This window comes from Oreochromis niloticus, linkage group LG8, assembly GCF_001858045.2.
Source record: "Oreochromis niloticus isolate F11D_XX linkage group LG8, O_niloticus_UMD_NMBU, whole genome shotgun sequence".
Classification (NCBI taxonomy): Eukaryota; Metazoa; Chordata; class Actinopteri; order Cichliformes; family Cichlidae; genus Oreochromis; species Oreochromis niloticus.
Genome location: NC_031973.2, coordinates 26222953 through 26245994, shown reverse-complemented (window position 1 = coordinate 26245994; position 23042 = coordinate 26222953). Strand labels below are relative to the sequence as shown.

The window sequence follows — 23042 nt, the reverse complement described above, 5'->3', positions numbered from 1 at the left end:
AGTGTGCGTCTACTGCCCTAGAGATGAGGGACACTTTGTCATCAGATGCAGTGTTGTAGCACATGTTGTCATGCTACTATACAGCTACATGAACCACCTGAGTTACAAGGCTCTTTGTTATGTTGTCAATGAACGGATCATTATCTGTCCTATATTATTAATGCGAACAATGGTTCACTGTAGAGAGCTTTGGCCTGTATATACGTATATAGTTTAAATCATCAGCTGCTAGTTGCTGTATTAAAGGTTATTAAAGTTAGCTTTAAGGGAAAGTTAAAACCTTAAGGCTTTAAACTTTAAGGTTTTACCCAAAGGGTGGCAGATGAGGCTTGCTTGTTCAGACTGAGTTAGGGTCTTTCAAAATAAAGTTTCAAAATTATGCAGCAAGAATTTTATTGCATTCACTCATCAGTCATGGACTAGGGTTTATTCATGGAGAGAAATTTTTACTTTGTCAAAAATAAGACTGTTCTGAGTGGGCGCATTATTCAAATACTATTTTGTAATACCAGGATGTCCCATAACTTTTGGTGGAAATTAACACAATTTTTTGATGATCCAACCCAGTGGATGGACAAAGATGGGGCCTGAAACTGAACCCTAAGGAACACAACATGAGTGGTGGTGGGGGGGCTCCCATTACGACAGACACACATCTGTCTGACTTCATGGCAGGATTTTCTCTGCTTATCTGCTTATAAGTGCTCCTAGCTTTAGACGTGCTTGTGAAAACTTAGTTGGGTTAAAAAGCATCCTGACCTTTAAGCTGTGAAATTATCCATGCTAGTCAACGCTAACAATAGCAATGACTAGTAGTAGGCAAACACAACAACAATTGTTTAATCAACCTTCCGTCAAGACAATGTGCAAGTCAGCTGTAAATTTATTATCTGAACTGTTGGTTATGCAAACGTTCAACATTTCAGTTTACAGATTGACTTTTCTGCTTCCACTTTGATCTGTCATACTTGCTATAACGATGCTCACACGCACTATTCTTGGGAAATGAGGTCTTTCGGGTGCATTTGCTTTTGGTTTATGTGCAAAATAAAATGGTTTAGATAATCTGGCTGATTTGTTTACAGCCTCTCAAATGTCTGACTGGTTCTGTCTTGCCCTGTCTGACTTTATTGCTGTATTCCCTGTACTCAACACTTGCTTTGGTGAGGACAGTGTTTTCATAACATCTTTAAATTATGTTGAAAAAGTACATTTTTTACTTCCGCTCGACATTTGTACTGTAATATTACAGATTCACTGTAATCAGCTTGCAGCAAGAAACACTGTGCATTTTACCTAATAATGGATTCAGCTATTACGAGACAATGTATCAGCGCTATTGTTGCAATATTCAAAATTACAATCGTGATGTGGCAAAATTAATGGCAGTGAGCCATTTCAGAATAAAGCAGCCTCAGAATGAGGGAAAATTAAATTGTCTTATTCTATAGGCCATTTAATAGCAGTGAGGTAATAATAGCTGGTGAACTCCAATGAAGTTGCCAGATCTTATTTTGAAGTTAATATTGAAATTGGGTAATATTTCAGGAAAACATCACCACATTATAGCATTTCATGTTGTAGAAGGAGCTGAATGGAAGTATCCTAGTTAGGATGATATGCCATTCTAATATATTTAATAGAATTCAATAATCTACTCAGCTCATCTATTACCATGGCAGTTAATGAGAACGCCACTTAGCTATACGCATTAAGTGGAGTTACTAAGTCAGAGACTTTAGCTAAAATAGAGCATATGGTTACATTATGTCTGAAAATTCAAGGTTTTCTTTTCAGACTCACAGATAAAATGTGATCTGCATTTGTAATAGATCACCGTGCTGTCAGTCAACGTGTTTTAAGCCAAAACTAGCAGGAAAGTGGACCTAAATGTCTACTTTCCCGTGTGTTTACCTTAAACAGAATGTTCAACACGTAGTAAGGTTACACAGTCAAGGAGTGTGTGCGAGTAAGTCTATGTAGTAAAAGACTTTTCATGTAAAAGCTTGTGCAGGCAGATAATATTTCCATGTCTCTCTTGTAGCCTTGGCTGTTTTACTGTGGCGACAAAGCTACTGCGAGCATTACCCAGACTACTTTTGATTTCCAAGCACCTAGTGTAATGTAAATATTGCTTCTGAGAGATGTGGCTTCCTAGAACTGACATCATGGAGACATGTTATTGTTAGCAATATCTGCAAGGAGTTAAAATAACAGATCAATGGAGTGCCATCTTCACTTTCCACCTCTCATGCTCACTGTATAACTATATCGGCACATATCACTCACCCAGTGACTGCAAAGCTTAAGGGGGGAGCGATTGTTAGCATTCCATCATAATTCAAATGAAGCAATGCTCTAAAAACACATGAAGGGTTATTTGCATGCCAAAATCTTGCCAATTTTAAACTGGTGTAAATATTTAATGGAATATTATATATCTATGTGTGTCTTGGAATATGATAGAGAAGTTGTTTTGAGTAGCTGTGAACTTTCCTAAAATTGAAAGCTTTCATATGGTCAAACTCAGAAGTGAATTATCACCCCGCTGTAGAGGTCACTATCCTTATAAACACAAGTATAGACAACATATTTTATTCAAAACAGACTAAAAGAAGCATCTCAAAGGTTTAAATTGAGAAGATTAATCATTTTAAGAAATGCACTATACTGACAAATCACCCATCCAAATCATCATCAAATCATGTTCAGGTGTTCTGATCACTTCAATGGCCACGCGCGTGTGTAATCAAGCACCTAGGCACGCAGACTGCTTCTACAATCGTTTGTGAGAGAATGGGTTGCACTCCAGAGTTCAGTGAATTCCAGCATAATATCAGGATAGGATTCCACCTGTGCAGGTGTAGTTGTAAAAATTTCCTCCATAATAAATATTCTACAGTCAGTTCTTAGTGATATTATAACAAAGTAGAAGTGACTGGGAATGACAGCAATTCAACCACAAAGCGGTACGCCACATAAAATCACAGTGCACTCTGCCATACTGTGCAAAGAGGTTACAAAGTTTCTGTGGAGTCACTACAGACCTCCAAACTTCATGTGGCCTTCAGATTAGCTCACGAACAGTGTGTAAGCTTTATGAAAGGATTTCCATGGCCGTCACCAAACACAAGCAAACTGTTGAATGCAGTGGTAAAGCACTCCGCCTGGACTCTAGAGCAGTGGAGACATGTTCTCTGGTAACCCAAACTCACCTGGGCCCACAAAAACATCCCCCTGGTAAAGAAGGCCCTGCAGCAGCTGCACTTCCTCTGTGTCCTGAGGAATAACCTGGACTAGCAGCTGATGCTGGCCTTCTGCCGCTCCTCAGAAGAGAGCGTGCTCTCCAACTGCCTTGGTGTTTGGTATGCAGGGGCCACAAGTGAGAACAGGAAGGCTGCACAGAGGGTAATTAACAACACTCAAAAAATCATTGACTCCCCTCTGCCACCCCTAGAGGCCATCACCAGCTCCCCCTGTCCTGCAATTGTATTTGTATTAATTTACACAGTTGGTGTGGAGCACCCACAGTTTCAGTGTACATGTACAATGACAGTAAAAGGCTTTTCCATTCTATTTTATGAGTCACACGTCTCCGTCTGACAATCCGATGGATGAATCTGGATTTGGTGGTTGCCAGGAGAACCGCGTGAATTGTCTGCTAAGTGTAAAGTTTGCCGTAGGGGGGATTATGGTGTGTGGCTGTTCTTCAGGAATTGGGTTTTTTCACCATATCAGGAAATTTCTGACAATTTCATGCTCCCAACTTTGTGGGGACAGTTTGGGGATGGCTCCTTTCTGTTCCAGCATAACTGCGCACCAGTGCACAAAGCAAGGTCCATAAAGACATGGATGAGAGTTTGGTGTGGAAGAACTTGACTGGCCTGCACAGATTCCTAAACGCAACCTGATAGAACATCTTTGGGATGAATTAGAGGGGAGACTGTGAGCCTTCTCGTCCAACGTCAGTGTCTGACCTCAAATGCACTTCTGGGATAATTGTCAAAAATTCCCATAAACACACTCATAAACATTGTGGAAAGTATTCAGTTAAATTCAGCTCAATTCAATTTTATTTACATAGTGCCAATAAACAAGAACATTTGCCTCCCAGGACAGTCTGAGCTTTTTCATCTGCAAAGAGTGGGCCGATATTAAACCCCATGGACTAAGAATATGATGTCCCTCATATGCATCTGAAAGGAGACAAGCAAATACTTTGAGCAGTATAGTGTAAATAAGGTCATTCTGAATTTACTTGTAACAACATGCTTCAAAAAAGTTGGAATGTGTGTAGTTTTCCCTCTTCGTTTAACAACAATCCATGAATGTTTGGGAACTGAGGAGACCAATCCTGGACTTTTGGGGTGGGATTTTTGTCTGATATAGTACTCTAGGTGCTCAACAGCCTTGGGTGGTCATAGTTTTTATTTCATAATACTCTGTACTCTGTTTTCATTTGGTTGACTAATCTTTCTCCAAGTGGTCCTTAGCATACTTCAGTCTGGCTTTAAGGTGTTTCTTTTGCAGAAGTGGAGATTTTCTTGGTGGCAACCTCACAGTCCATTCCTGTGCAGAGTTCTAGTGACTGTCTTCTTCAAGACTACACTTCTTGAGTCTTGCTGTGGTAACTGTATATCCATCTTCTGCTCTGTGACTGTCAAACTGATTGCTTTTGATCTCTTCATTTCATTTTTTACTACAAATAATGTCGTACTGTTTTGAGAATAATCCCAAGTCATGTTAAGTTCATTCTACTTCTGACCTAAGACGGACTTTGTAGTGTGTTCCCTTTCCTCAGCTAACACTTAAAATTTAGTTTACTGCTTAAGTCAGTATCTGAACACAATGATGATTTCTCAAAGATAGACTTTTTTTAGGGCTGCCACAATAAACCCGTTGTAACATTTTTACATTTAGAATCTGCTGGGTGAACTGATTCAAGAATGAATGGAGGCCGCTGGGTACCTTGAGGGAGGGAAAAATAATTGCAGATAAATCTGGTGATTATGTCCAAGAGTAAGCAAATGTTTGGCTTTTGGCTTGATAATTGTCTTTAACAATCAATTACCAAAATTGTTCCAATTTAATATATTGTTAGCAATCCATCATTATAATCACTACAACTGGTAACTGGCAAAATAGATATTGTATATATAACATAAAAGCCTTTAACAAAAAACGTTTTTTCCAGATCAGTTAAGTTTTTAGTGTCAGTCCTTATCAAATTTGTGCTGTGTTTCCTAAAATAGCCCATTCCATAATTTGATGCACATTTAGGATTTCTGCACTTAAAATATTTTTTTATGTCATTTCTGAAGTGAACTGATAGGATTTTTCTTTAACATAACGGAGACCTAACGGTTGCAAATTGTTTTCTTTTCCACCCTGGATTAACTTATTCTACACAGTGACATGGCAGGACAAAAGCGAGGTAAACACACAGTAGCCTCTTAGCTTGCAGGCTGACAAACATAGCCAGTATTAATTGTCAACATAGGTTTGCAGAGACTGGACACTAAAGGAAGCTGGGAAATGCATGGAAATGTATGAATGGAAAGTGGCAGAGTGAATTCCAGGGAGGTCTGCGGCTGTTTTGCTGCTGATGGGTATGGTGCGTTAAAGCTTGTCACACAAAGCCCAGCAGAAGTACACTCTCTGTAAACTTTCTGGGAGCTTTTTAAACACAGAGAGTGCCAGCCTACCCAACCAGAGAAGGAGCGGGAGGCACAGCCAAGATGTCACAGTCTGCACACACTCTGGGTTCGCTACTCCAGCGTGTGAGATTATGCGGTTCTTTTGTATTTATATTACCTTATGTATTTAGATTACATGGCTTCTTTGTATTGAGCAAGTTAAACACACAGGTCATTATTCATCTTGCCCGCAGGGAGTCTGTTCAGCAGCAAGGAGGCTGCAAGGTTGAGGAGCAATGACGTCACAAGGGTTATTGCAGGACAGGTAAAGTGTCCACAGATTTATCAGTGAACATCATCAACTCACTCAGGTTACCTCAGTGATTAGTAACTGTTATGTTGTTTAAACCTGAATTTGAATGGCACTACATTTTCACAGCAAGGACAGAGTTTCAGTCATGTCAAATGTACAGGTGAAAAAAAAAATAGGTTCTTCTGATTGAAGCAGCAGTCTGTCTGGGACGTATTCATTTTTATTTTAAAATGTTAATCAGAAACCAGTGTAGCTAATTTGAACTAAAGTAAATATATGATACTAAATTCTTGGGCACTACTTGTAGCCAGCTTAAAGTTCAGTTTATACGTAGTTGCAGCATCTCATTTCTGAAGAGCAGAAATTATGCTGAGCGATCATTGTCAATCACATCAGTCTGTATCTGCAAAAAAATTCTTTTTATTCACCAAGCACTGAAAGCATGTTTTCAGTTTTGTGTGTGTGTGTGTGTGTGTGTGTGTGTTTGTGTGTGTGTGTGTGTGTGTGTGTGTGTGTTCACTATTGCCCATTCCATTATTTATTCCTAAGTGGTTCAAGCAGACGTGAAGTCTGCCATAATATAATAATAATAGCCTAAACAATAATCGAGATAAAGTCTTCATAAATGAAAGGATCTGTGAGTTTCTTTGAGGGTGAAGCAATTCAACACAAAGGTTTTTTAAGTGTCCTTTTGTGGAAGTTTGACGTACAAATGTGCAACGCTGACAAAGAACAAACTATCTAGAAAGTTCTGAACTTCACAAAACATTGAAAGTCCTTCTAACATATTAGCTCTGTTGTTATATGAATCTACAGGCTTCAAACAAGAAGCCTATCCCAGCTGCCATAGGGCGAGAGGCGGGGTACACCCTGGACAGGTCGCCAGCCTGATGCAGAGCTAACACAGAGCGACAGATCACCATTCACTCCGGCTAATCTTTGGACAATTTAGATTCAAAAATTAACCTAACCCCACTAACTACATGCCTTTGGACTGTGGCAGGAAGCTGGAGTACCCTGAGAGAAGCCACACAAACACTGGGAAAACATACAAACTCCACACAGGAAGGGCCCGGCCAGGTGGGGAGTGGAATTCAGGACTTGGCTGTAAGCCAACTGTGCTAACCACTACACCCCCATGCTGCCACACCCACATTCTTTACACTGGGATTAACAGGAAGTAAAATGGCTGTCTGATTTAGACTTAATTTAGATTTTCTGCAGGAAGTCATTGTTGTAACCTACAATGTAAGGCAGAACCCCTTTTAACCCTAAACCATATCTTTCTGGTTCTTATATTGCACTTTTCTACTCTGAGTGCTCTACACAACTTACCTGATTCACACAATATGCTCTTTCGATTTAACATCTAACATTCACACTCCAATGGATGCATCGGAGAGCAACATGGGGTTAGTATCTTGCATGTAGCCTGTAGCAGACGGTGGATCGAACCACCAACTTTCCATTTAGTAGGTGACCTGCTCTACCACCCCATAAAACTTACAGCACCTGGTATTCCCAGGCGGTCTCCCATCCAAGTATTAACCAGGTCCAAGATCAGACGAGATTGGGCCTGCTGAGGGTGTTATGACCATAAGCTAAAGTCACTCCTGAGAAATGTAACAGCTAACAGCTGGGTTGGAAGGTTATAGCACAGGGTTAAAAAGGATTTCCGGTTAAGTAAGTTACAACATAGCTTTCCCACAGAAGTCTAAATTATGTTTCAGTTTACAACTAACAGTGGTAACTCTCAATCCTTGCATGTGTTCATATATCATCAAGCTTTTTAAATATTCTTGCCACAGTCTGGTCTGACGGCGCCTTAACCAATACTGTTATCATCTTCAAATTTGTTCAAACTTCAGACTTCTTTGGTTCATTTTAGCACTTGTGTTAATGAAGGACACAAAAGTCAGACCACCATACATGAATTGGCCATTATATTTTATTGATGACAGGATCAGTTTTCGGGAGGTAAGTCCATAACCTTGAGTGCTAACACTGTTTTGGCAAAGCAATGTCAATTCTTGCACGAGTTTATTTCCTGCAAGACCCACAGTTTTTATGTTGGTCCTCCATGTTCTTGTTAATTGGATCCTTTTTCGCGCAGTTCAGAAGAAGTCACGGTCACTTCTCCTTCGTGTATTTTTATCCCCTCTCTGCATTTTTTTAAATCTTTTTTTGTTTCTTTTTTATTGTCTCTCAGTTTGAATGTGATTTTAATCTTCTGAGTTATCCTTTATGGTGGCAAAGAATTGTTTATACTTGGTTCAAGTTTGGCTGTAAATCTTCTCTCAACTTGTGGAGTGGATGACGTACAGGATGAGGCCTGATGCTCTCAGGCTGTGTAAATCATGCACATTACATTGTGCTGGAGCTGTGACAAAACATTTGGAACTCGGGCTATTTAACTCTTGGATGTCTATACTGGCATTTGGTATGTTTAGACCTTTGACCTCCTCGGCTTACCTTCCACTGCACGTTAGTGGGTGCTGTAATGCTGTGATGGGCGGGAATCTACTTAAAGCTCTTAATGCCTAAGTAATAGTTCCTCATCCACCACGTGCCATTGCCTTTGAAGTATTAGGTAGGTTCTGAGGGCAGGACAGGGTTGGAAAATGATAAATTCATCGAAACCGTGTTCTTCATAACACTCTGGACACATCTGGTGAACTGTAAAATATTATCGGATCCTTTTCTCTGGAATATCTTAATGTCCTTTGGCATGAACAACCAGACAAGACACAATGCAAGCTCAACTGCTTCTGCTGCTGCTTACTGTTCGAGTTCATTTCAGTTATGTGTGTGCGTAAGTGGGTCCGGGGCATCTTTCACTGTTTTCACTTTGAAAGTGTTGATAAAACACCCATGATTCAATTCCTCACATGACTGATGTAGATAAGGGCCGTCAAGCCAAACAGTTTGAAGGAGGGGAGCACTACAAGCCCAGCTGCAGTGACAGTACAAGAAACATGTTGGGCTGACCGCAGCTCCTTGTTACCCTCTCATACTAATCGTGAAATTCACACGCTTACTGTAGAGTTTTGACAGAGGGTTGGAGGATGTGTTGGGGTTTATAATAAATATATTACCAGCCTGAATCTCAAGGTAGTAATAACATAGAAATACATAATAGCACGTATAAATTCGGGATGTGCCGTGGCTCTATAAATATGGTCCTGGAATCTGAACAGTTCCCCTCAAAAAAAAAAACTAAAAATATAATAATGAGCAAAACAGACAATAGCATCCAGCCTGAATACACAACAAGTGTAGTTTATTAATACTGACAGCAATTTGTCATTATTTATAAACATCCAATTAACTAAAGGTTATGTCCAGGGGACTTCTGGTATTTTTCTTTACATGAATCATTTTAAATACTTGCTTCAAAGTCTAACTGAATGTAAACACAAATTTGGCTACTTACTACATTAGGAATGTCCAACACATGAAAGCCCAGCTTTCACCAAGTGGCTGATCTAAATAATAAAGCCAGTGCGGAAGTACTTTCCTTTAATGGCCACTTGAGGCTGTCTCCAAAAAGAGTCAATGCCACAGAGGCCCACGCTGAAAAGATCTTAAACTTGATAGCTTCAAAAACCATAAAACAGAAAAAATTATTTGTGCTTTATGGATAGTTTCCCTCACCACTAAAATTGTGCTGTGCCTATTTTTTTCATAACACCTCTGTTTGGAAGGGCGGGACGGTGGTGCGGTGATTGTTGTCAACAATGAGTTCCATTCCACCACCTGGCCAGGGCCTTTCTGTGTGGAGTTTGCATGTTTTCCCAATGTTCTCTCCGGGAACTCCGGCTTCCTCCCACAGTCCAAAGACATACAGTTAGTGGGGTTAGGTTAACTCAGGGGTCTCAAATGCCAGTCCTCGGGGGCTATTGTGTGTACCACACAGCAGGTCAAGTTAGATCAGCTCCCAGAAACAGCTGTCAGTCAGTCAAAGCAGCCACAATCCAGAATTTAAGCATTAAAAATACAAATCCATTCACTTCCGCTTATCCCAGCTACCATAGGCCACCAGCCTATCACGGGGCTAACGGACAACCATTGCAACACGCCTGAATACAATTACTAGGTCATTAGCAAGACTATAGAACTTGACTGCATGCTGAAGTGGCAATTCAGCAATTTGATTAATATTACAGCAGCTCATGAGTGAATGAACATGGTGCAATAAAAGTACTTTTAGAAGTACATTTTTCCAAACACTTACATTTACTTAAATTTACTTAAGTAGGGTTAGGGGTTGCCACTTCAGTATGCAGTCAAGTTCTATACTCTTGCTAATGATGTACTAATTTCATTCAGGCGTGTTGCAACAGGGACACACGGAAAAGTTTCAGTCGGCCCTCAAGTACTGGAGTTTGAGAGCCTTGGTTTAATTGGTGAGTCTAAATAAGAATGCGAGTGGAAATGGTTGTCCGTTAGCCCCGTGATAGGCTGGTGGCCTATGGTAGCTGGGATAAGCGGAAGTGAATGGATTTGTATTTTTAATGCTTAAATTCTGGATTGTGGCTGCTTTGACTGACTGACAGCTGTTTCTGGGAGCTGATCTAACTTGACCTGCTGTGTGGTACACACAATAGCAGTTGGGTGAGTATGTTTGTTACCACCATATGTTGGATGCAGTTTATCCTAGCCATCCACATAAATATGATGCAGTCACATAATCCTGCTTTTTATGGCTATCGTTACTACTAGGGATGGTAATTGGTAAGAATTTAGCAACTCCATTTCCATTATCAATAGCACTTATCAATTCGATTCCTTAGCAGTTCTCATTGTGCTTTCATTGGCTCTGCTTTGAGAGTCAATTACTATTTATCAGTATAAACCCAAAGCTACAGTCCCAGACACAACTAAAAATCACCACCCTAATGAGGATAAACATATCCTATATATAGCAGCATAATGCAATTGTTTCTGTCCTGGCTGGCCATATCCACACTCTAGACTGTGCCATTATTTTCCTCGTCCGGCACACAAACTGATTGTAGTTTAAGTGCAAAAAATGATGAGTGGGATCCATAGGCAAGCAGGCTAACAATTCAAAGCAGCTGAACTACCTGGTTCCAATCCCTAGTTACTACTAGTCATAATACTGCCGAACTCAAAAGTCCTGAATATCACCAAACTGGCTGGATTTTAATTATCATAACCAACCAAAGCTAATAGAACCACTTTCTTTTTGTACATCACACATTATAATTGATAAACTACTATGTGAAGTAAAAACAAAAACCCAGTAACACTGCACAGTACTGGCATAGATCTGCTTCCATCCCTCTGTGATTGATTACAACTGTGACAAGAAAAAGCTTGTAACACATGTAACACAAGTCTTCTCCTACCAACATTCTTTCATCTTGCTTTTCTTTCTGCAAAAACAGTTATAGTAGCTTTTTCTTGTTTATTTGAAACATCTGACCTTTCAACTTTCTCCAACGCTCTGTCTGCCATAACTTACAGCGGCTCTGTGTATGCATCGACTGTCACCCACTGCTTTTAGGGGCCTTGTAGACTAAACCACATTGGTCATAAAATAGGTAAAAGTAACAAAATTTCTTAGTTTGTTTAATGCACTTTCAAATGAATACGCTTAATAATCCTGTGTCCTATAATAAATTCAATAGTGAGCTGAGGCTGAAAAGGTGCACTGGTAGTTTATAATCTAGTTTATCTCCATGTCCATCATGTCTTATTGTTTTGTTTACATTCTGAAGCATGATCGAGCAGCTGACTTTTTTAAAATCGTGTTGCCATCGGTGTACTGGTTTTGCAAATGCGACTGCTAATTCCTTCTGTTCTAATATATTTGAACTTCTAAGTTTGCACAGCACTTCGGCACGGTCATCATTTATAACTCCTGTAAATGGGGGATGACATAAAGGCCACTGGGTTTTTTTGGATGGTTCTTCAAAAGCCAGGATCTGTGTTTACAGGTTGAGAAAGGGCTGGGCTCAGGGATGTGGAGCCTGCAGTCTTTTACAATGCTGTCTTGTCTGTCACTTGACAGTTGACTGCTGTGAAGCTATCCCCCAGCTTAGCAAACAGCCTTGTTATATTTTCCATTTGAAAAAATTGTCAGGGGTCACCAGCGTGTCTGACTGTGTTTCGCTGAAACCAGATGGGGGTTTTCCTATAAACAAGTGTACAGGGAGTATTTATACAGACTGTGGCACCTGACGCCATAACACTCATGACACTCTGTTTAGTGGCCAAAGTTGCCATAAGTCACTTTAGGGAATTAAGTAAATATTTTCATTGTGGCCATGCCATTGTTTATTATAGAATGGCAAAAGTTCTAAATCTTGCCAAATCCTCTGTTAAAAAAATCATTTAATAACAACTTGTCTGAAGCGAAGCACCGTGAACACGGAGCTGATTCCTTTTTCATTATTCGCAAGTCCACTTTCAAACAAATCCAGAAACACCACCTGTTTCCAAATCAGTACGTGTAAAGGCTCAGGTTAGAGCGGCGCGTTAAAACAAACCATAGACATCTCCTGCATACTCTGATTGTTGCAGCAGTCACGGGAGGATAAAAGCATACTTCTGGCCTGTCCAGAAGCACATTGTCTCATCTAAATTCAGCATGTCGCCCATCACAGATACAGTCTCGCATTCCACTCTGTAGTAAAGTATTCTCATGCTGCTTGAATAAAGCAGCATGAGATATGAGGATGCGTTGCATGGTATGCTGAAATTACTGGAGATTACCGTTTGGCCTGATAATTGTGTGAGGAAGACTTCAGTCTTGGAGAAAAGTCTTTAAGATAAAACAATTCCAGTAAAGTGTTGGTCAATCAGACCTCTGTTGGAAGCCATAAACAAGAGGATCGGTATTACAACAGCACTTTAGCTGGAAGCGGCCTGTTATGGTGCTCCCATAAAAAATGTGCAAAACAAATGTCATTAGGCAGAACTCAAAAAGGAATTATCATAATGAGCTCAGCTGGAGGATCCCTCATATTGATTGCAGCATAAATTCACAATCATCTGTTGGAAATCCTGGACTAACACCAACGTAAATACTACAGGCCCTGAAAGCCTCCCGTACATCTGGCTCGGCTTCAGCTCGGCTGGTGGTCGCCTGAAAACCCTGGAAAGTGTGAGTGCAGCAAGAAAGATACAAAAGGAATGAAAAATACGAGATGTGACCGCTCAAATGAGTCATTTATCAATGAAAGAAACCGGACCTCTGAAGAGAGGGTGAATCTTTAGCTCAGAATAGCAAAAGAAACTAATTCACTGTGAAACACTGCACGCTGCAGTTTTAGTCCAAGTCAAATAAAGCAAATGCTAGATTACAGTAAACCTGCTCATGAATGCCACAAGAAATTGTGTAATGACATTGGAAACACACGAGTATTCTGTAATAGGAAGTAGACTAGTAGTAATCAACAGCCCACCTTTGGTCCCCAGTAATTTATAAGCAGTTTGGATGTTTTTCCAAACTATGTCACTGTCGAAAAAGTGAGATGACATAACCTCAGTATTTTACACTCCCAAAAATACTTAGTTGTAGTTAATTCTGTAATTAAGCAGGATTTATGCTCCAACCTTCTTGCTATTATTAGGAGCATGTCATATAGAATATGACTGATAAAAGAAGGTGGTTTTGTCAACATAATGTTTTGGGCTACAAATAACCTCCCAATCCAAAGTGTATGGATCACCTAACCCTAACCAACTGCCAGCAGTCTTGGCTCAGCCACCAGTGGTGATCAGGGAGTCACTGACTGGTCACTGGGCCTTTGTGATCGGAGCTTTAGCGGTCAATTTCACAGTAACTGTCAGTAACCACTCACAACTGGTTAGGGAATATACACATTTCCCTGCTGACCAGTCTCCATGCCTGTCTGACTGGTGCCATAGACTTTGCTTAGAGTGGCAGGCTAAGTTTAATAACTTCATAATCAGAAGGAGAATCTATATGGTGTCAGAAAAATCCTGTAAACTGTGAAGAACAACTTCCAAACAGAGATCAGTGACATTATCATCATTATTTACATCAGCACACTCAAAAAAATGAAATTGGGTGGTTGTTACATGTACAAGATTCAAACTTGTAATTTGAACTAAATAATTTCATGTTTCTATGATGAACGTAATTAAATCATGTAGCATCTGCATGAAATTCAGCAACTTAATTTGTTCTTGTTGAGATGACATGATACAATCTAGTAAGAGTGGTTAGTTGCCTGGACTCACAAAATTCACAAGATCACATTAGATGTCAAGCTACAGGAAAATCGCTGGAGTTTTAAGAGGCAGACAACTACACCCACACCACGTGTATGCTATCGCTATTTATTGTGGTTTAACCTGTCAAGGACAAAAACGTACAGAGAATTCTACATAAAGCCTTGTAATCATAGCTCTCCTAGTTTTGTTAAGCCTGGATTGAGAGCTTGGTGGCGTGATGGTTAGTGCTGCTGCCTCACAGCAAGAAGGGCCTGCGTTCAAATCCATAATCTGGTTGGTTTGCAGTGTGTAATTAGAGTTAGGTTAATTGGTGATTCTAATTTACCCATGAATGTAAGTGCAAATGGTTGTTTGTCTCTATGAAATCATCAACCCCCATATTGGTTCATTAAGCAAGACTAGCAGTAATTGCCTTGATTAACAAAGTAGTTGTTCAAACAACAAGATTTCATTTCGTTTTCCTAAAGTTTTTAGCTTGTGTGGAATGAATTAAAACAAATTTCACTCTACATACTTAAATAAATCACTTCAAGTCCATGCAAGTATACTATGTTGATCCAACGTAATCTGATTACATTAAACCACCAAATGCCAAATGTGTTGGTTTGACATGGTCAAAATGGGTTATTGTACTTGGTAAAATCACGTGGAAAAAGGTGCCATGATTAAATTGTGTTCATCAAACAACAGATTTTTTTGAGTGCAGGGCGTTAGCTGCTGCTGGCATGGCTCATTTATATATAAGAGGGGTTTTTTTTCTCTGTAACTCCCAACTCATTATTTGTGAACAAGCAGGATTATTGTTGTAAATTGTTGGGGGTGGGGGGGATTTGGTGAAAAATAAGCCAAATGAAGAATTTAAAAAAATCCAACTGGGATACAAACTGTCTTCTTGTGACTACAACAAACACCACCACCCTCAGATCTTCCCTTTTGGAGTTTGTTGGACACCAAACAACAGCTTATGTATACTGTGGACACACATCAGAAATCCAATTAAACAGCATTAAATTACACAGCAGGATAAGAAAAGGGTGAAAGTGTTCAAAGAGATCAGTTGTGTCACCATTTACTGTTTGAAGAAGATTGGGATCTTGCAGGATAGCCTTGCGAATTCACATTTTCGCTCAACTCTTGGAAACAAGTATCCAGTGACTGTAATTTACTCTGAAAATACAACGAGACTGGTTAGATGATAACAAAATGAATTTCATCTAAAGTGATAGAAAGCACAGGAAATGACCGTGAGTTTATTTCAGGGTGTCTTCATGTGTGGCTGCTACTATATCCATCTCACTCATCTTGATTAATGATGGAACAGATGATGGCAGCAGAACACATTTTCTGTGGATGTGTAAAAAACAAATTGCTAATCTCACTGGCTGAATCTTCCTCCGTTAACAAGAAAATAAGCTACAACATGAAAAAAAAATCCAAACACATCAGTGGAATTAAATCCTATAAAAATGTTGAGCAAACATTAATTGAAAGGACCTGGAAAAGTTTTTTTCAAAGAAAATATAAAATGTTTTATTCCATTGTGGGGTTGTAGATACTGCATTATAGGCATTTCCACTATAGTGAAAAGAGCCAACTTGCACTGTGGAGAGAAAAATCCTCAGCTGCTGTTCAGATCTACTAAGAATCCATGCAGGCAGGGGTGGGTGTCGGGGCTTCTCCGTCCATGATGATTCCTCTTCTTACAACTCTTCCTTCTGAGGTTTCTGCTGCCTGAGGTTTTCACTAAGCTCATGATCGGTCATGGCCATCTTCCCAATGTACTCATGTTGGATTTTTCATCCTGAATAGGGGTTCTGACACTCAATAGTCCTCAGCCTCCTTCCGTCCACTTATTATATAGTTTCAGGGTACCAGACTTGATGTAAAACCCTCCATGCTTTTTTGTCTTGATGTCAGTGGATTCTATCTCCTCCTTTGGCCAGCTTATGATACCAGCAGCGTATCTGACAACCAGCAGGGTGCATGGACCTTGTTCTTCCCTGAGTCCTCAGGCATTGCCTTACTGTCTGCATTTGGTGGCTTTCATAGCAGCCTCTTCATAGTTTCTATTTCCCTGTGCAATTCCAAGGTACTGCAATGTGTCTGCAATGTTGCCTTCTGGTTGTCCCCACAGTTCTCACTAAATTCCCTCTCTTTGTTACATCTAACTACCCCTCTCTGATCCGAATGACATTCCAGTGTTGGTGTTGTAGAAATGTGGATCAGAGAATTGATGATATTGTTCAGTCCTGGAACACAGCTTGATGTCATCCATGTAGATCAGCTGTCCGTAGCCAGTCTTGTTGATCATCTGGTTGAGGGTGTTCAGGCCTATGCACAACAGCAATGGTAAATCCTGCATTTGATGTTAACTTGTGCAGTTGGCTTGAAGTTGGCCTTTCTACATTCCCACTGAATTCCTGGTGAAGGCTCTTGGGGTACTGTTGATCTTGTGTCATTCTAAGCATTTTACAGACTTACACCCTTTTCATTTTCAACAAACTTGTTTATCTTTTGCACTGATGATTCAACTGGGAGACTTTAATTCTTACCCATTCAATAGAAGTGCTATGACTGGGAAAAATAAATGGAATTTTTACTTTTATTATCAGGGGCATTCAGTATCCTAGCAGTTGGTATTATAAATTTATTCTTCCCTGGTGAACGCTATTGATGTTTAGTAATTACAAATTTGACTATGTAAACAAATTCAGCACTGAAAGATAAAAGGATGAAATATAGGAAAATAAATCAGTACCACTAACTGTTTCACATTTCTATGCGAGATGGTCTTCATATTCGCGGAATAACAGGAGATGGAAATTTGCAAATCATTGTCTGATTTTTCTGAATATTTTTCTGAATATTTACAGCTGCATGGAAAGGGAAACATTTCTCTTTAGAGAGCAAGTGGAAAAGTCATTTTTGCAAGCTGTTTTTACCACCTTTAGTATCGTCTTACTGTCTTCACTTTAAAATAGGGCGATGCCATGAACCGTGTATAAAAGACAGACTTAGGTTCTGGGTACGTAACCCAGTGCCTTAAATCTGTATTCTTTCTAAAAATGGCGTTGGGGAGTTAATTAAAATGGCATTCCATGTAAGACTTACCCATCTAAAAATGGGTAAGTCTGGCTTAAAAGTCTTTTTGAAGTCGTAATCACTAGTTTCTAGTCTAATATGATAAAGAAGATTCATGAGGGTGGACATAATTTGTAAGATAATCACCCTTTGAGTGTTCACAGTCAGTTTGTCAGTCTTTCAGTCAGATCTATGTCTTGTTTGACACATCTGGTTAAAAAAGATCAAGATGCTAACAGCTAGTTCAATGAATGAACTCAAAATCTTACTCCTCACATACAAAGTCTTGAATTATCAGACTCCATCTTATCTTAATGACCTTATAGTACCATAGTGCAGAGCACTGCAGCACTGCAGGCCTACTTGTTGTTCCTAGAGTATTTAAAAGTAGAATTGGAGGCAGAGCCCTCAGTTTTCAGGCCCCTCTTCTGTGGAACCAGCTTCCAGTTTGGATTTGGGAGACAGACACTATCTCTTCTTTTAAGATTAGGCCTCAAACTTACCTTTTTACTAAAGAATATAGTTAGGGCTGGATCAGGTGACCCTGAATCCTCCCTTAGTATTGCTGCAATAGGTGTAGGCTGCTGGGGGATGATGCATTGAGTATTTCTTCTTCAGTCACCTTTTTCACTCACTATGTGTTAATAGACCTCTCTTCACTGAGTCATACTTATTAATCTCTGGCTCTTCTACAGCATGTCTTTATCCTGTCTTCCTTCAGGATAAGTAGATGGCCCCGCCCCTTCCTGAGCCTGGTTCTGCCGGTGGTTTCTTCCTGTTAAAAGGGAGTTTTTCCTTCCCACTGTCGCCAAACTGCCTTCTCATAGAGGGTCATATGATTGTTGGGTTTTTCTCTCTATGTATTATTATATGGTCTAACTTACAATATAAAGTGCCTTGAGGCGACTGTTGTTGTGATTTGGCGCTGTATAAATAAAATTGAATTGAATTAAATCTTTCAAACGTGTTTGACATTTTGGAGGAGTCAAAACATGACTCATCAAACTTTAACAAAGAAAGTAGTTTTTGTACCTAAGCCAATCAAACCTGTGAATGAAAACAAGCAATAAGGTCATTTTTGTATAAGACAAGGAACTTGAAACAATCTCTACTGGCTCTCTGCAGCTTTGGCAAAAAAAACTAAATGAATATGAATATGGAAATAAACCATGGTACATAGCATGTAAGAAAAAAATTAAAAAGGGAAAGTTCCATCCCTTCATTCATTTTCTTCTGCTTATACAATTCATGGTCACTGGGGGGCTGGACCTGTCACAGTGAGAAAGGTTGCCTACACCCTAGGCACTTTGCCAGTCTATCATAGAGCTAACACAGAGACAGACAACCATTTGTGCCAGAGTACCCAGACAGAGCCCAAGCAAGCAAGGAGAGAGTATGCAAACTCTACACAGTGAGACCCCAGCTGGCCAGTGGATTCCAACCCAGGACCTTCTTGCTGTGAGGCAAGAGTGCTGAACATTGCCGGTTTAAGTGTGCCTTGAACCTATTTCTTCGTGATAAATTTGAACTGGAACTGATATTACTCATAGTAAGTTTACAGCTACTCTGTCTAAAAGTGGGCCTAAATATTCTAATAGTGTTTTTCCCTCCACCTTCTATTTGTTCCAGTTTATTTGTCCCTCACATCACTGGCAAAATCTACGACATGGTGTTTTTAACTAGGACATCACGCAAGCAGATTTTGTGACCAATAAACTAAACACTGCCTGGTAATAAAGATGTACATCTCACCAAGGAAAAGACACGACTGATGGTCCACCCTTCCAGTCCTTCCTCAGTCTATAAGTCATTAGAGAGAAGGGCAGATAATACTTACAACAAGTCTTAGGTATGAAGGAATTGAAAAGAGAACAACTGACAAGTGTGACCTGCTATCGGCTCATCTTAATGGAGCTCCAAGTGCCACGTGTCTTGGCTCATATTGTGTTGACACAGAGATACAGGCCACCATGTGCTAGATAGCATCAGATTATAACCTGGTCCTTTTGAAGACCTGCTTTTCTTTGTTTCATCCACGCATTTCCATTTAACCCTTCTGGTAAACAGGCATTTTTCTTCAGATATTCTTTAAAAACTAGATTTACTGATAACTTGTTACAGTATGCACTACTATCCGTCATGGAGGTGAACGTGGCTGTCGTTGTTGTCCACTCTTTGTCTTTGTCTTTTATTTTTCCTTTGTCTATCTCTGTCTATTCCCAGTAGGGGTTGTCACTGTGGTATAAATTGTCAGAGTGGACCCTATCTGCGTCTGGGTGGGCTTTTAAGCCAAGCCCATCAGTTAAGCGTTCATTAAAGAGGTTCCTCCTGAAGCTGCACGGAGGAGTCCCAGCCTTTTACCCGACTATGATTTACTGTAACTGTTGCCTTGTTTCTGAGTTAAATGCATGGGTTTGTTATTGTTTTCTCTGGCTGGTGTTTATGTGCAGTACAGTGTGCAACCTTTTTTGTTCTTTTAAGCACGCCACACGTAATCTATTTGTCAAGATATCGTCTGAGGAGATGCAGTGTCTTTAAAGCTATTTCTTAGAAGAGGTGAGTCAAGCCCCAGAATACCACCAGAGCATCCGTTTTTGACATTTTACAGAAGAAGCATGGTTGAAAATATGCTCATATTCTCTGTCCTCCAAGAGGAAAAATGCGGCACTCTGTCAGACCCAAGGGATTCCCAGCAGAACATTGCAGTTTTATCAGGATGATCAATGTTAATCACTTAACCTCTCAGTGCTTTTAATGTTGTGGCTGATTTCTTAAAGATGAATGTAGTAAGGTCAAGCATACCTGAATTACTGTGAGGAGTGAATGTGCTGGACCTCATCTCATAAACTACATGCTCAAAAGATGAATGTAGTTTCTGGGTCTTAAAAAAAGAAGCCAACGCACAAGTGCCTCAAGCTGCACTCATTCGAAAATCAGCAGGCGTTGATCCTGTTATTGCAGTCGGGCTGTTTAGAAGTCTATGGGAACAGAAGTCCTTAGTTCCCTTGGTTTGTGACCTCAGTACATTTTTATTCTATGATGATGTTCATTTTATAATTATGTAAAAGGCTAAAGGGAGGGTATACCCTGTGATCGGCATGTTTCTCATACTCACACAAATGTGCCCAAATGTGAAAGACTTTTACAGCTGCCAAGTCCATCTTTTATATACAGTCTGTGTCTCAGGACCAAGCACCTTGACCGTGTTTAACCTTGAGAGTAGCTGAACTCTGCTGTTAGATCGGTTACAACAGTTTTTTTGATATGCAGTCAGAGGAAATATTGTGTTTCCTTCTAATATTTGACTTCATGTTCAATTTTTTTTTGTTTCCTATAAGCTTTTTAGGAAGGCATGGTTAAAGTTTGATTATGTTGCAGCAACCAGCCTGCTTGGGTAGGGCAAGCAGCAGACCATGCATATGAGAGTAATTTATCAGCGGCAGAGACCATGATATTTGATCCCATTTTCTAGCTTTGCTTTCATGCAGGTTGTGCATCAGTGTGGGTGAAGTCGATAAAGTGACTTTCTCATTTCCATTCTCATTACTTTGCTTCATTTACCTGCACTTCCTCTATTCTATGTTTTAAAAGTTTGCATTTATTTTAGCAAAGATTGTGTAACTGTCAGCCTTGACAATACTCTAGCCAGATGAAAGAGCCTTTTCTAAAACTTGCTATTTGTACAGCACATGCATACATATGAGGGTTTTATTGTCCCGTAAGCATAGTATGAGCAGTTCTCCAAACAGAACTTATTAAAGAAAACAGAGATGCAGATGTTTGCAGTGCCCTACGGTGGTGCCCTCGGGAGACGATGTAGTATGAAGAGCGCAGACAGGGTGCACAGAGGACTTGGCTTGTCTAAGACCTGAGTGAGACTCATTTTTCACATTGACACTTTGTGGGGGCTCTCTAAGCTACTGAATCCACATTGTAGATGTGTTTAATATTTGTTCACGAGGTAAGAAGGTCTGCTCTTTGTACACTGCGTAAATTGATAAGTTGGCAAGATCAGCAGCTGATGGAGGGCTGCGTCCATGAGGCTGAAAGTGGGCTTAAAGTTCTGTAAACAAACAGCCACGCGCTCTGCTGTCTGCCTGATCCGAAATGGACCTCTGAAAAAAAAAAAAAAAACAATGCAAAATCTGGAACTGCTGTTGTATTCTTCAAACACTAACATGGCTTGAGTCCAGTTCTCGGCACCGCGGAGGAGTTTTCAAACGCAAACACTCAAATGGCTGTTTGCTGTGTCTTTCGTGCTTGTTCAAACTCAATTAACTGAGCCCCTTTAGCTGTTACAGCTGACTGAGGTGGCAGCGACAAAGTCAAGTGTTTTTATTATGATGTGCACAGACTATGAGTTTTCATTGTGTCTTTTTCTCTTCAAAAGGGAGGTGACCCGAGAAGAGATGTCATCTACTGGGGAATGAAGTGTGAGCCATGAATGCAGTGAAAAGCTCTGAGGTCCACAACGGTCCAGAAGACAGACGGTGTCCTGGACAGCTGCAGCGGGCCACGCAGCTTCATGGAGACAAAGAGAGGACAAACCATGTGTTGAAGAAGCACATACAATCAAGAGAAAGCAAGAATGGTGAGCCCTGATTCCCTTTCTTTCCATTTGAAATCCTTTGCTCGCCCCTCAAGTCCTAGTATATCATATTTGACACATACACTTTTTGTGAGTTTTTGAGACTTCTATATCATGAGTGTGATTTTTTACCCCTGAAAACCTAAATAAATTGCACAATACATTTTTAAACTTTTTTAATGCCAGATGTAGCAAAGGTGATACAAATTAAAAGTCTTATATGGAACTTAAAATCTGATTAATTAACACTCCATTTTCAAAAAAAATGTGAATTTTCCTGCAATTATTCCATGGTTCAGGTGTTAAAGGGTTAACTTTTCTAATCAAAGCTACCTTAATGTTATCCACATTAAATAACCCTGTCCAATCAAACTAAACTGACTGTTCAAATGTTATAGGCTTGATTTGTGTTTACATTTTTTTAAGTAATGACGGTTGATCCTGTGCTTTGTTGCAGTTTTAGGTTGAAATCTTATTTTTGCACGCTGACATTTGGCCTCCTATGTGAACATGTGATCTTCTGTTGTTGTAGTCGTTTCAAATGAGACATTTTCTTGTCTTTATTTATGGTTTTCCCGGTAGGTTGTATTAGGTGGGGCTCATTTTAAAATCTTTGTGATATTGAAAAAAGCAAATCTTCCTAAAAGCTGAAGAATGATATCCCTCAATAAAATGTTCTGATTATTCAAAAACATTTCCAAACATTCTCATCAAGTTGTTTTTTAACTTTTGTTTGAATTAGATATTTTTTGCTCACACAAAAAAAAATCTCTAGTGTCTATCCAGAATGAAAATCGGAATCTTGGTTTTACTTCCCAAGCACGTTTATCCATAAATGGAATTTGACTTTTAGTTTCAAGTGTCCTAGTTTCCTTGGATAATGCTACACAGCACTCAATAAAGCTAAGCAGAGATAAGCAAAGAAAATCATACAGCTATTGTGTATGTAGAGGTGAGCAGCTATAAAAATTGATATATACTGCATAAGCAACAGCATGCAAACAAGTCAAACAGTTACAGTGGGTTGTGTATGCACGGTCCAAAAGTGGCATAGGGCAAAGCATGCTCGAGCAGAAACAGTTTGGAGTGTCTGTGAAGTAATTTATTAGATTTATTCTAATTGTAGTGATTTGATTTGACTTGATTTTTTTTTACTGTATTCTATTATGTATATTTTTTTTTGTTTTGGTTTTTT

General features: G+C 39.7%; 1 protein-coding gene across 4 annotated transcripts in view; it reads left to right on the top strand.

Annotated features, from left to right (window-relative positions):
- The window catches only part of myocd (myocardin), a 145508-nt gene that overhangs the window by 66394 nt on the left and 56072 nt on the right, over nt 1-23042 (top strand). For all 4 annotated transcript variants that reach the window (XM_005447920.4, XM_025909596.1, XM_025909595.1 and 1 more), the window contains exon 2: nt 21650-21850. In XM_005447920.4, the coding sequence (XP_005447977.1) occupies nt 21700-21850 (151 nt within the window). In that variant the 5' untranslated portion in view covers nt 21650-21699. The remainder of the gene's footprint in view (nt 1-21649; nt 21851-23042) is intronic.